Here is a 14,655-nt window from a genome sequence, read left to right on the forward strand (position 1 = left end):
TCACATTATCCTATTGTTTTGAATCCTTTGCTTCCTTGTTTGGTTGTAGCTTTGTCCTTTGTCCTTGCCAAGCACCTACTACTTTCCTTTTTTGGTCCTACTTATATGATACTAGAATGGAGAAAGTAATGGAATTATGTTTTCTGGATCTGACACATTTATGCTGTCTGATTGTAAGGGGTCACTCATTTCAGCAAAGCAGTTCTTCAATTCCTTCCTAATTGTTTCTCTATTTCACATTTTTAAAAAATGTATTTAGTTTGTTAAAATTTTCAACTTGCATGCAAAAAATTTTTAACATTTCATTTTTTAAAATTTCGAGTTCCACATTGTTTTTCTCCTTTCTGTCCTTCCCCCATGACATTGATAATGCATGTGAAGTCACATTAAACATTTTCCTATTGTTTATACTGCAAAAGAAAATATAGGAAAGCAAGAAAAATGAAGAAAGTTTACAAAGTATGCTTCAGTGTATACTCAGTTCTCTCTCTGGAGGTATATAATAACATTTCATCATAAGTCCTTCAGAATTGTTAATTGTTTTGGGAATATTCCATGTTTTTTGTGTGGTATTTTTTCATAAGTGCATCCCTAGCTTTCAGTCATAACCTTTTTTCTTTGTTTTTGTATATCTGTTTTATTTGTCACGGTTTAGTTCTAAATTTTGTTAGGGTAGGTTTTGGGGAACATTGAATGAAACTCAACAATTTGTCCAAATGTTTTTTCAATATGAACATGTAAATGTCTTGTTGGAACTTAGTAGTCTCTTCTGCTCTAGTCTTTTCATCAGCTGGGCTTGACAGTGTTTGGTTTTATTATATGTCCATTTTTTTTTCCCTGAAGGATTTATACTCAGTTTTGCTGTATAGGTTATTCTTGGTTATAATCCTATTTGTTTTGCCTTCCATAGTATCTATTGTACTCCAATGCCTGTGGGCACCTAGGTGGTGTGGTGGATGGTGTGCCAGGCCTAGAGTCAGGAAGACTCATCTTGGTGAATTTAAATCTGGCCTCAGGCCCTTACTGTGTGACCCTGGACCGGAGAAAATGAGCTGGAGAAGGAAATGGCAAAACACTCCAGTATCTTTGCCATGAAAGCCCAGAATAGGTTCATCAGGATTCAGACACAACTGAAATAACTGAACAGCAGTAACAGCAAGCCCTCTGCTCCTTTAACATGATACTTACTGTGTCTCCATTGTGTTGAAATGGTTTCTTTATGGCTGTTTGTAGTATTTGTTCTACGAGCTCTGGAATTGCCAGTAATACTACTTTGAACTTTCATTCTGGAATCTCAGGTGGTGATCAGTGGATTCTTACATTGTCTAATTTAACCTCTGGTTTTAGGATATCAGGTCAGTTTTTCCTCTGTAGTTCCTTGAAGTACAATGTCTAGGCCCTTTTTTTAACCATTACTTTTAATCATTCTTAAATTATTTCTCCGCTCTTGTTTTCTAGGTCAGTTGTTTTTCTAAGAGATATTTCACATTTTCTTCTATTTTTTTCATTCTTTTAACTTTGTTTTATTGTTTCTTGCTGTCTCATGGAATCATTTTCTTCCATTTGCTTAATTTTAATTTTTAAGGAATTATTTAGTGAGCTTTTGTAACCCTTTTACCATTTGGCCAATTCTGCTTTTAAGGTGTTCTCTTCAGTATTTGTTAGTGCTTTTTTTTTTTAATAAACCAAAGTGTTAATTCACCCTTCATAATTTTCTTTCTTTGGTCTCATTTTTTTTTTACCTCAGTTTTCCTCTACCAGTCTGATTTTGAAAATCATTTTTTAACTCTTCAGGGATTCTTTTTGAATTTGTGTCCAATTTACATTTTTCCTTGAGTCTTTGCTTGTAGCTGTTTTGATGCCATCGGCTTCATCTGAGTTTCTGTCTTGATCTTCTCTGCCTTCACTGTAGCTTTTTATAGTAAGGCTCTTTATTTGTTGTTTTATCCTAACCTTTTGTTGGGTCTGTCACTGCAGCATTCAGTTTGGAGCATTATTTTAAAATTATTTGGAGAAATCAGCTGTAGTGCTAACAGCCTTTGTTTCTCTTTAGCATCTCCAACATTTGTCTGCCTTTTTTTCTGGGGGGAGGGAGATTTGGCCATGGCAACCTGGGTATGAAGTGGAAGCTGGAAATTGTTTTAATTAACACTTAACTAGTTTAGTGTTTCTCAAAGTGCAATGTTCAGAGTTGTCCACAAGGGTTTCTGTAAAGTCAAAAGCAAACTTTTTTCATGATAATACTTAGGCATTTTAATTTTGAAGGTAAATACGTCAATAGATGTAAACCGCATAAGCAAAAGTTCTTTTGGGTAGGTGGGGGAGGAACCTCAAGAATTTTTAGGGGAGTGAAGAGGTCCTGAAGTAATGATCTTCTAGTGATTTATTCAGTTAATTAAAAAAAAAATCTGAGAATATGTCTAGCATACACAACTTGTAGCTCTCCCACTGCAATAAAGAAGTATGGTAAGAGTGCCTTCTCTTCTTCGGAGGCATGCGTGTTGTCATTTTACAACTTTTCGTTGTTTTTGTTACTTAGTTTTGTTTTGTTTTTATGTTGTTGCAGTCATTTATACTTTATTGACGTTGCTTACTTCATTTTACATCAATTCATATAGATTTTTCTGTGCCTCTCTGTTCTTATCACATTATTTCTAACAATTTAGTAATAATTGATTAATGTTATATTAATGTATCACAATTTGTTTAGCTATTTCCCCAAATGACTTTATTGAGGTAGAGAATTGTTGAGGGAGAGGGAGAGAGACAGAGACAGAAAATCTCCTCATTGAATCATCCTTACCATCCCTGGCATAAATCCCACTTGGTCATCATGATTTAGAGCACATTTATAGAAATAATGAATGTGGTAGGTACAGAGAAGCATGAAATAATTTAGATTGATGCAAAATGAAACACAGAGGTTATTAGGATTGGAGAAAATGCCCATTACTCTACTTTCTTGTTGGTCACATGACCTGAAAGTGGTTTATGACCTTAGATTTTAAGAATAATTAAAAATAATAATAATAGCCAACATTTATATAATTCTTTAAAGTTTGTAGTGGGCTAGACATAATATTTTCATTTGTTCTTTACTACAGTTTACAGATGAAGAAATAGTCTGAGAGAGTTGAAATGGCTTGCCTTAGGGTCACACAACTTGTAAGGTAGGATTTGTACTCGAGTCTTCTTGAGTACAAATTCAGTTCTCTCACCCACTGTACTACCTAGCATATTTCTAATGAGGAAAGACTACACAATAGTAACCTTAAAAGTGGGGATGGCTAGTGGCCACAGGGAACAGTGCTTGGTACTAGTGCATGGTTTTGATTTATAAATATCAGGAACAGGGGCAGGAATGGGGATGGACACCTGGCTGCACCCCTCCACAAAATGTGGGTGAATTTTTTGGTCCTTACAGAGGAATATGCCAGGTTGATAAAGCCACGGCACTATTTGCATGTCAGGGGTAAGGAGGCTACAGATTCTGAAGGAAGCTCCAGAATGCACCATGGTTCCAGTTTGAATTTGAAGACCGGAAGTCAGAAATAGGGCCAAGGGGGCCCTAAAGGCTAGCTTTGATCCTTTCATAAAATGGAGACTGTAGGAATAACTTAACAGTGGGAGAAGAAGATGAACCTTATTGAAGGATATTCCCAATTGAGAATACTGCAGGTATGGTTATTTCTTCCAGACTGAGGAGACCTCAGGCACTGAGGGAAAGTTCCAGGATGAGTCATCATAGCTTAGAAGTCTGGGAACCAGAGAATAGGTCTAGGAATGGAATGAAGACTCCTATAAAAGTGTCCTCTTCTCCCTTGCTGTGGCTTCACCTGTCAACTGTAGGCTCTAGGGAGAACTTATCAATGGTAAAATGATAATAAATTTCATTTATATAATACTTGTAAGACTTGCAAGTTAGCTTATTTTGTCTCCTGGGAGTGAGATGTTCTTATTTCCACTTTACAGATTAGGAAACAGACAGGAGAGGTTAAGTGATTTGCCTAGGATCACACAACTAGTAAGTACATGTCTGAGATCAGTTTTGAACTCAGATGTTCCTGACTTTACAATCTTACCCTCCATCCACTGCCCCACCTTGGTGCCAGCTGAAAAAAAAAAAGCCTTACAGAGTAATGTTCCAGGTGGAGAAAGTCCCATGTCTTGTTGGCTCTTCTAAGGTGAGCTGGCCCTATGTTCTGAGGAAAGTTCTTAGATGAGAATATGGGAAATCCAAGAGTCAGGATCCAAGGCCAGTGTTAAATAGTTTTGATGATTACTGCTTTGGAATACAGTTAGCTGTCTGGTAATTATAGGGCCTTTCATTCCTACATTTTTGTTGTTGTTTCCTTTAAATTTTATCATTTTTTTCTAGTCCCTTTATGGTTTGATTAGTATCACTGATAAAATATGTTAATATTGTCATTTTTATTATATTGACTTAGCCAACCCATGATCACTTAGTCATCAAGTGCCCATTATCGCTTAATATTTCTCATTATTTTTATCTGTTTTTATTTCTGTAAAGTGTTCTGTACTTATATTCAGTTAGCTTTTTGAATGGAGTTTTTCTTTCTACATCTTCTGGGTGGGTATTGATGGTAAGATTCAGAAATAGTGATGATTTTTCGTGGATTTATTTTATACAATTTTGCAGATGTTTTATATAATTTTTACTTGACATCTCGACTTTTCTAAACTAACCATCAAATCTTAAAAAGCGTGATAACTTTGTTTTCTTGTTGGTTTTTCTTATTCCCTTAATTTATTTTTCTTATCTTATTGCTGTTGCTAGCTTTATGGCGACATGAAATAATAGTGATGCTAATGGACATCTTTCCTGAGCCCCTCCACAAATGTGGAGAGTGGGGTTGAAATCTTATTGGAAAGGTCTGTCATTAATCTTTGTTACATAATAATGTTGGTTCTTGATTTTAGATATACTATATACTATATTAAGAAAAATTTCATCTTTTTTCCCTATGCTTTCTTCTAAAAGAAAATACAGTCTCAGACACTTACTAGCTATGTGATTTTGGACTGTCATTTAACTCACTTGCTTCAATATCTTCATCTGTAAAAGGGACAAACAATACCACCCAGTATGTGCCACCTACTATAGTTACTATACTATCTATAATCTTTTAAAATATGTTGCTCTAGGTTCTTTGCTAACATTTCATTTAAAATTTTTGTGACTTTATTCATTACAAATAATAGTTTATAGTTTTCTGTCTCTCCCTGGCTTAGGTATCAAGACCATATTTTTGTATTAAGGAAGGAATTCAGTAGTAGGAATTTCTGCACCTGTTTTTTCATATAGTTTATATAATATTAGAATTACTTATTCTTTGAGTGTTTTATAGAAAAATTGCTTGTAAATCCATCTGGCTGTAGGCTTTTTTTCCATTGGGAGTTCATTTGTGCCTTTTTCAATTGATTTTTTTCTGAGATTTGAGTACTTAAATTTGCATTTTTTAATTCTATTTATCTGGGCATTTGATATTTTTTTGGTAAAATATTTAACCCTTTCATTTAAATGGACAGTTTTATTGGGCAAAATAGTTTCTGATAATTTGTCTTATTTTTTCTGCATTTGTTATGAATTCTTTTTTATTTTATGCTAATTTGGTTTTCTTGTAATCAAATTATTTGATGAGTTACATCTTGTTTACCCCCAACCTGAAGCTCCTAGTTTTGTTCTTTTAATGTTTTCACTCTTTTTATGGATTTTTGGAATTTCTAATTTTGTGCAAAATTGGTTTGAATTTTTTTTAAATTTAAAAAATTTCATGTCCAAGTTATTGTCTTGTTCTTTCTTTTTTTGAAGAAAGTGCGTTAACAAAATAAATTTTCCCTTAAGAATTATTTTGAATGCATCACAAAAAATCTAGAATGTTGTCTTATATTTTCTTTAATGAAATTTTTTCTTTGACCCACCATTATTTTTAGGGAATAAATTATTTTGTCTCTAATGACTTTTTAATGCTCTCTTCAAAGTCTCTTTACTAAACAAATTTTTTATTTCAGTTTGATCAGTAAAAAATGTTTGCTGTTCCTTCTTTTTCTGCCATTGTTTTTGAAGTTTTGTATAGCCGCCATCTTCAAACCTCCCCCTTCTGTTCTTATTCAGCAGTCTTCAGAGAACTATCTTGGCTAATTTATTTAAAATCTGCTTTAAGTAATTGATTTCTTTTTTATTTTTATTAAATTCTTTTAGCTCTAAGAAGGAGCACTTTAAAGTCTCCAGATATTATAATTTTACTATTTCACACTCTCACTTAAATGTCTGTTTGATGCAAGTATGCCAAGCATTATATTAATCATCTCTGGTATTTTTAAACATAATGTTTTTCTCCGTTCATCTCTTTTAAGCACATATGTTTGGTTTTTTTCCTTGTATCTTTGCTTCATTAGAAGTGAGCTTCTTGTGGAATGAAACTATTTTTCTTTTTATATCCCAAACTCTGGGGCAGATAGAGTCTGGTCCATGGTAGGCTGTTAATAAATGTTTATTGCCTGACCTCATCTGAGACCATGATTTTTGCTACTGTTTCTTTTGAGTTCATTTTAAGTATAGTAGATTTTGCTATTTGCTCCTTAATTTTAACTCTGGAATCTTTATTTCTAGTATGTTTCTTATAAACAGCAGTGAAGGATTTCACTTTCTAATCCTTCTATCATCCTTCAGTTTTACAACTGAGTTCATCTCAATCATATTTACAGTTATCATTGTTCGTTGTATATTTTCTACCATCCTCTTCTCTTATACTTTTTCCTCTTTACAAGGGTGAGGGTGGTGAGAGAGGGGTGACATCAGTAGAGATCTGTGCTTTATGAAATCTACTTTTGCTCCTATTCCCCTCTTCTCTTTTTCTCATCCGGACACCAGTCACTTCATTTCATTCCTTTTAAACCCCTTCAGGGTTCCTTTCTTGCTCTAATCACCTTATTTCTCTCTTATTTTGAATTTATGTCTGCACTAAGTTTTGTGCTTGTGTGTGTTTTACCCTTGTTCAGTTTAAATTTTTAATTTAAATTAGATGTTTAGCTTGATCACTTGAAAATGAGGTTCATGTGACCCCTTCTCTATTTCTTTACTCCAGTTTTGATAGTCTTCTATTTGTGCACTCAGATTTTGTGAATAGTCTTTACCTTGCCATATATCCCTACTGAATAATCCGCCTGTCCTCATTTCCCTAATGTATTCTTTTCCTCCTTTCCTCCTTTTTTTTCCTTTTAAAATCATCAAAAAATAGGCCAATATGTTCCTCTGTCTTTTGAAACTACCTTTATGACCCCTGATGACTTTAGGATTTGTTTTTCCTCTCGTTAGAATGTAAACTTGACATTTTTGTGTATTCCTTTGAATTTACTCAGATGTTTTTATGTTTTCTTGGTTCCTTTGTTTACGTTTTCAAGTTTTTACTTAGTTATGATCTTTTCATGGGGTCTCTTTCCAAGTTCTGTATTTCATGAACTTCCATTTTTTCTCTTCTGTAATTATATTCAGTTTTGTTGGGCAAGTTATTTTTGGTTGTGAGCCTTTTTTTTTCTTTTAGAGTACTTTCCAAGCTTTCTTGTTCTTTATGGTTATTGTTGTTAAATACTGTGTCATTCTGACTGATTCTTTGATACTTTCTATCTGGATGCTTGCAATATTTTTGTTTGACTTGAAAGTTCTGGATTATGGCAATTTATATCCATGAAAGCTTTTGATTCTGGGTTTCTTTGAAGAGGTAAGCAGGGGTGCTTTTTATTTTCACTTTGCTCTGTTTTTAATAAGTCTGATTTTACTTTAATTTACTTCCCTGAAATGTAGCGTTCAGGCTGTTACTGTAGTCATGTTTTTCAGGTAGTACAATTATTCTTAGTATTTTTTTCTCCTGGACCGGTTTTCAGGTTCTGTTTATAAAATGAATTACCTTGCATTGTTTTTTTTTTTTTAACTTTAAAAAAAATTTTTGTTACCCTACAGAGCCATTACCTTTTATTTGCTCTGTTCTGGTACCCCTTGTTGTTGTGGTTCACTTGTTTCAGTGTTGTCCAACTCTTCCTGACCCCATTTGGGGTGTATTATTTCCTTCTTCAGCTCCTTTTTATGGATGAGGAAACTGAGGGAAACAAGATTAGTGACTTGCCCAGGGTTACACAGCTAGTAAGCGTCTGAGGCTGGATTTGAACTCATATTTCTGATTCCAGACCTGGTGCTTTATCCACTGTGTTCAGAGTATCTACAAAGGAGAACGTGGCCAGCAACGTTAAGTGAAGCAGAGAGGTCAAGAGGACTGAAATAATTCATTGGATTTGAAGAATGAGTGAGAAGACAGGAAAGTGGAGAAAATGAGTGTAGACAGCTTTTTCTAGGAATTTGGCTAAGAGAACCATATATGATAGCAGGAGCCTTGTAAGTTTATTTAGGATGTGGATTCAAAGAATATGTTTGGATATGTTTGATGTTTATATGAAAGAGAAAGAGAGAGATACACAAAGAATATGAATATGATTGAGGCAGACAGTTGGCTTGAGATGAGAGGGAATGCCGTCTAAGGTACCTGTAAAGGGATTTGGCCTTGGTAAGGAGAGGATCTATCTGCTCAGGGTTTGGAGGGAAGTGGGAGAATTGGGGGTAGGGGTAGGAGTAGGAAGGAATAATAATGGAAGGTGGTTTTCAAGATCTAGAGAAGGGAGAGCTCAAAGGGAGTAGACTCAGTGTCCCAAAAGCAAAAAGAGGTGATAGGAATTATTGACTGAGAGATTTGGGAGGTTTTAGGAGAAAAGAGAAAATTTGAAAATAGCTTATATTGGTAGTGATTTAGAAAGTCAGATATAGAAAAGCGAAAGGATTACCTGACCATGGTGAGGTTCTTGTTGAAGTTGAGTAACTTGGTTGTGTGTCTTTAACCAACCCTGTTGAGTAGCAAGTGGATAGGAATGGAAGAGGTTTATGGTAATAATCTGGGGCTTGGATTGGGCAAGCTATGAGAGATGATAAGACAAGGAGAGGAGGGATCCAGTTTGATCTAGAAAGTCATTCTTCTGGAAAACCAGTCTGGTTTCATTCAGCAGATACTTATTGAGCAATTATTACGCACAAGGCACTGCACTAGGCAGAGGGATTCCAGGATGAATTAGATCATGGTACCTCCTCACCGGGAAACATGTAACACAGTGGGGAGAGTAAAATGAACGTAGAAATAACTGTGCTTTAATATAGGGTGTGTTAAGTTACAATAAAAGTGCAAAGTGCTCAGAGTTTGAGCATTGCTTCCAGCTGAGTAGAAGGGGTTGAGATTAGTAAATTCAGTAACTTGTTTCTAACGTCTTTTACTGGGTGATCATAGTCAAATTGTGCTTCCTTTCTCAGTACTTAAAAAAAAACAAACTTGACCAAGAGCAATCATCCATTGTCTAACAATAGAAGATAGTATGTGAATACTCTGAAACTGAGTAATAATCTGAGGCTAATAGGAGAAAGCCACACATAGAGAGGGGTGGTCCCAAACAGTGGATAATTTGCACTGTTGTAAAATTTGAACTGACACTTTTTTCTATTTTGTTGCAGTTTTTTTCTTCTAATTTCTATTTTCTTTGCTCTTTTCCTTGTCTTGGTAAAAGTTTGCTTGTGAAAATAATGTAATTCATTGTTATTTAATCTCAGCTATTGATGGGTCAAATGAAGAATTTTGTAAAACAATCTCATAGCTTAAAATACCTTAGGATAATAAAATAACATAAACAGGTTGTGATGGTTATTTTTCTTACATTTTAGCAGTTTAAAAAACTTTATTTTCCCTTTTGTCTATCCCTGATGGCTGAGGAATATTTATATTTTAAAGAAAGTTATTATATTATGTAAGAGTCATAGAAAAATTTGATTGCACATATAAGTAAAAAGTCAGAAAATTTTCAAAGCTTAAAAATAATTTCATTTTCATATTTAGTTATGGAATACTGTATTTACCTTATATGGTCCTTGATAAGAGTAATTATCTTGTATCATTATCTCTTATCATAATTTGTTTTTCTTCACACAGTGTTTGTAGTTTTGCTGCTGGACTCTTCCCTCCCTTCCCCCACCCCATCAGGATGATATGAGAGTTGAAAGAAGACGATGCATACAGGTGATTCAAATTTTCAAATACAGTTTGACTGTGGCGATCTGAGTGAGTGTGGGAATTAATACAATTTCTCAAGAATGGGGTAACTTTATGATTAAAGACACTGGGAGTTATTAGAGAACAGGACTTGTGAAGAAGAAAGTTTAAATGTTGAGATTTGTTCTTTGGGCAGCTTTATGATATTTAAAACTTAGTTCAATGCTAAATAAAATATGATTACTTACATTTCTGTCAGGGTCTACAAATATATTATCTCATTTACTTTTCATAATAACCCTGGTAGTAGGAGGAAGTGTGTGTTTGTTTAGAAAAAAATATTCTAGTTATTTTAAAAGATCCAACAAATGTTTTTCTTTTGGAAGTAGCCTTATTATCTGAATAATAAAATTAGCATAATTAGAACAGTTAAAAGTAAGTACCCATCAGATGACAAAAAAAGAGGACATCTTTTAAAATGAAAAGGGCTTATTCTAGCAATGAAAAAGTTAGTTTATTTTTCCATTCTGAGCTTGTTTGATATAATTGAATATCCTTAATTTCAAGAGTTGATTTACCACTGATATTTTAACGTTTGTGGATTACGCATTTGTTGGTTGTGTTGGTTTCACGGTCACTTCACCATTCTTCAGAAGGGGAGCTATTATTTATGTACTGTTTGGCATGCCCACATCATAGAAGGTGCTGTGCTCTATGAGTGAAGCAACTTGCAGTAGCTTAAAAGAAATGTGAGATGTTCAGATTTGGAGCTATCTCTACCCCAAATGTTCATGTGGGATATTTGTGCCCAACTTGTGGTAAAGCCTTCCAAGCTCATATTGGTCTGATCAACAGTAGTTGGATACACTTTACCTTGACTCCAATATAGTGATATTATTTTGGTCCTCTTTGAGAATGAAGGACAACAGTCAACCAACCAACTGTTGTCTTCAGGTAGTCATGTTGGTACCTGAGTTTATACTGCAGCCAGATGTAGTTAATTTTTTTTTGTAAATGTTGATTAGCTGGTGGAATTTTTACAGACTCTAAAATTAAACAGATTGTATGTCACTTTTTGGGTTGGAGTGGTTCAGCTATGTTTGAATCTCTGACAGTTTTTACCTGACTGCGTTTATAACCTGCTGTTTAAAAACACGGTCAGTTAACTGAAAAAGGAGTATCATACCTAACACGCATTTTGAATAGATTACTCTTGCTGGTATGGCTTTGGAGTATTCTATTTCTGCCAAAAGGATAACAATTATATTTTTTACTGTGATAATAGAGATTTTAACAAATTAATATGATGAATAAGTTTACTGTGTTTCAAAAGATAGTTAATCCTATATTATAACTGAATCATATTCGAATTGTGTAAGGGAGTTCAGTTTTTATGGTGAATTTCTTTGTCAGTAAAAATTCTTCAACTTTTAATCAGGATTTTCATATATTTGGTTTGCAGCGTACAACAGGAATATGATGTTATCTTTGTAGTCTCACAAATAATTGTTTGGTCAGTGTACTTGGTATAAATTTGGTTTGTCAAATCTTTTTTATCACCTGGAAATAATTTACTTAAAAACAAAGATTTATTTTGTTAAAATTTTCCATTTTTAATATATTAATATTATTCGTAACAGTGAGTACAGGTAGGATTATCTCTGTATTTCTATTGTATTTTCACTTAATTTAAACTTTCAGCCACAGGCTGAAGTTTGCCCCAAAGTTTTATTGTTTAAGTAAGCTAAAATTGAGGTATTTTGGTTTGCTTTTAAAACTGCAGTTTTTATCCATACCTCTATACTACCATACAAATGTAGTTACAGAAAAAAAAAATGGTTTTTTTAAATTCTAAAAACTTTTTAAATTTTAATCTAATAATTTCCAGTGTAACATGATTAAGCAACCATTTTCAAAACTAATAAGAAATTGAACAACATTCATGAGTTGGTTTCATACAATCCTTTTTTGGTTCTTTCACATGCAGAAAAGGTTTTCATCCCATGTCATTTTAAATATGCATGTTGAATGCCAGTACTAGTGAGTAATAGATACTTTTTATCATGTATTTTAAAGGCAAGTCTTTTTCTTGTAAAAAAAAATCTGTTAATGAAATTTTAACCAAAAAAATCCAAATATTGTGTGTATGTGTTTAAATGAATGATCGACATGTTGTCAGTCACTTCTCCCCTTACTCTCTTTCACATTCACTTCTGTATTTGTATAAATTTTCCTTTTACATAGTTTCAGTGCATGTACCAGTCTTACTGTTCTGCTTTTTGCATTCCAGATTGTTTAGTTGAGTTCTGTCTCCCTCATTTGTGCTTTTAAATTGTATTACAGTAACTGCACACAATATAGTGATTGTATTAAGAGTTTAATAAATGTTTAGACCATTCAAGGAATAATGAATGGATGGTCAGCTTAATTACCTATGCCCCTCAACAGAGTTTTTTTCTCCAACCACTGATATTCTACCTGTACTGCTTCTTAAATGGATATTCCCATCCTCATTCTTGCTTCATCTCAGTGATGGCAAGCCCCTTGCTACTGCTGTATAGACCCTATTACCTGTGCCCACTTAGACTCTTTATTATTCCTGTTATCCTCATCCCCCCCCTTCCTTTCCACTGTAAGCCTTGGAATTACATAATTAACACATTTTATTTTATTTTAAACTTCTTTCTCTTCAGCTCTTTACATCTTCTGATACTCAGTGAGACTTGACTCCTTTGTATTGATACTGTTTCCTTGAATCCCCTTTAAAGTACTGGTCATATTCTGTTGTCTTCTTGCCCCCTGCTCATCCCCCAGATCCTTATTGTCTGATCATGGATTCATTATCTTCTATTTGGTACATTTTAATATTCAGGGAGTTTGCTGCTTAAGTAAGATTTTTGCATTCTTTTGCCAAGCTTTTTAATTCCCTTTTAAATTCTTTCCTCCATAGCTGTCATTTCTTTTTCATTATTATTTTTAGTGCTGTCATTTAATTTATAAATTTTTTTTTTTTTTTTTTTAGTTCTTAAATGTTTTTTGGTTGTTTTATATTTTCTAGGAATTCTAGTTGAGATTGTGGCCTAGGTTGCTTTTTTTTTTTTTTTTTTTTACCCCTCTCCCTGAGGCTTTGCTTGTAGATATTTTGAGTAATTATTTTTTTCTGGGTTTGTGTCTTGAGCTTCTCTGTAGCCATAGCTAGTTTTTAGTGGTGGGATTTGTTTTTGTTTTGCTCAGTCTTCTAACCTACTTCCTGGCTTTGGAATTGGTGTTATGACTTGACTCATGCTAAGTTCTTGGAAGATTCTACAGTTGCATTCTTGGGGTATTGCATCCTCAAAGGAAAATACAACTTAGGCGTAGATTTAACCAGAATTCTTAGCAAAGATGTGTCAGGATCTCAGGGACTGCTCAGGCTAGAGACCTGCTTTCATTGCTACCAAAATATTTTAATCTATAATAAAATCTGATCCACCACCCCCTCCCTTGTCTGAGGTTTGCAAGTTCCCATCCAGCCTTAGATCTGAGCAACAATAAGATTTCTGATAGATTCAGTCACTTTTAGCAGCTGGGAAGCTGACCTGGTTCAGAGTGACAGAACTGCTTCTCTGTAGCTTCCCTCAAGTAAGCTTCCTTGCAGTTCCCGTACTCATCTTTGGGTGTGGGATTCCTGCTCTGGTTATTCCTCTGTAGACTTCAGACTGTGTTAGACCTTGTTTTACTCCTGAAGTCTGAACCATACTATTATTGCTTCTTCCCAATTTATTTCTTATTTGTTATTATGCCTAGTCCCTGCATCTACTCTTTATCTCAGAATACTACCCCTGGGTACAGGTCTCTTCCTCAGTTGTCCCTGAATTGGTGACCTGGCACTGGGTAGTAACTAACATAGCTACCAGTTGGCACCTCTTCCTGCATCCTCCATGAGGTATGTTCCATATGGGTCTAAGATCTCTTCTTGCTATGGTTCATGGCCTCTTCCTATGCTGGTGTGCTCAGCTCTGCAATCTTGGCTAGATCCTGTCCCCAGTGTGTGTAGACCTCTCTGTCTTGCCTCCTTATGCTAACTTGGGCAGGAAAAATGACACACTGATGTTTTTCTTAAAATTTTCCATCAGGACTCAGTATGACTGGTTTTAGCACTTCTCAAACTATGGGTCATGACCTGATATGGTGTTGCAGCCCACAGTTTAAGAAGCCCAGAAAGGTGTGTGAAGGGAAAAAGTTTAAGAAGCCCTGTGAATCTAGATTATTTTGGAGGCGTTGGGGGCATGTGCAGTGAATACAGTTCACTGCCCTTGCTACTCTGTCATATTGATTCCCCTCATCAAATCTTAAATGTGAACTACGTTCTTTACTTTGCTGGCACTTATTATTTGTACTATCCCCATGATGTGATCCATGGTGATAAATGTCATCAGGAATCTTCAGGATCTGGATAAACCTGATTTAACAGGAATATTGCTATGTCTTATTAAAGTTTCATGCTGGTAACTTCATCATTGATTATTAGAAATCCTCTACTTTCTGTTCTGTACAAGCAATTTAATACAGTGTT

General features: G+C 34.5%; 1 protein-coding gene across 6 annotated transcripts in view; it reads left to right on the forward strand.

Moving 5' to 3' along the window:
- DYRK1A (dual specificity tyrosine phosphorylation regulated kinase 1A) overlaps positions 1 to 14,655 on the forward strand; it is a 211,644-nt gene that overhangs the window by 71,358 nt on the left and 125,631 nt on the right. For 5 of the 6 annotated variants that reach the window (XM_072614973.1, XM_072614976.1, XM_072614971.1 and 2 more), the window contains exon 2: positions 10,041 to 10,127. The exons of the other annotated variant lie outside the window; for it this stretch is intronic. Coding sequence is in view for 3 of the 5 variants with exons in the window: in XM_072614971.1 (XP_072471072.1) it covers positions 10,118 to 10,127 (10 nt within the window). In the remaining 2 variants the exon portion in view is untranslated. The remainder of the gene's footprint in view (positions 1 to 10,040; positions 10,128 to 14,655) is intronic. 6 annotated transcript variants of the gene reach the window in all.

This window comes from Notamacropus eugenii, chromosome 5 (genome assembly GCF_028372415.1).
Source record: "Notamacropus eugenii isolate mMacEug1 chromosome 5, mMacEug1.pri_v2, whole genome shotgun sequence".
Taxonomy (NCBI): domain Eukaryota; kingdom Metazoa; phylum Chordata; class Mammalia; order Diprotodontia; family Macropodidae; genus Notamacropus; species Notamacropus eugenii.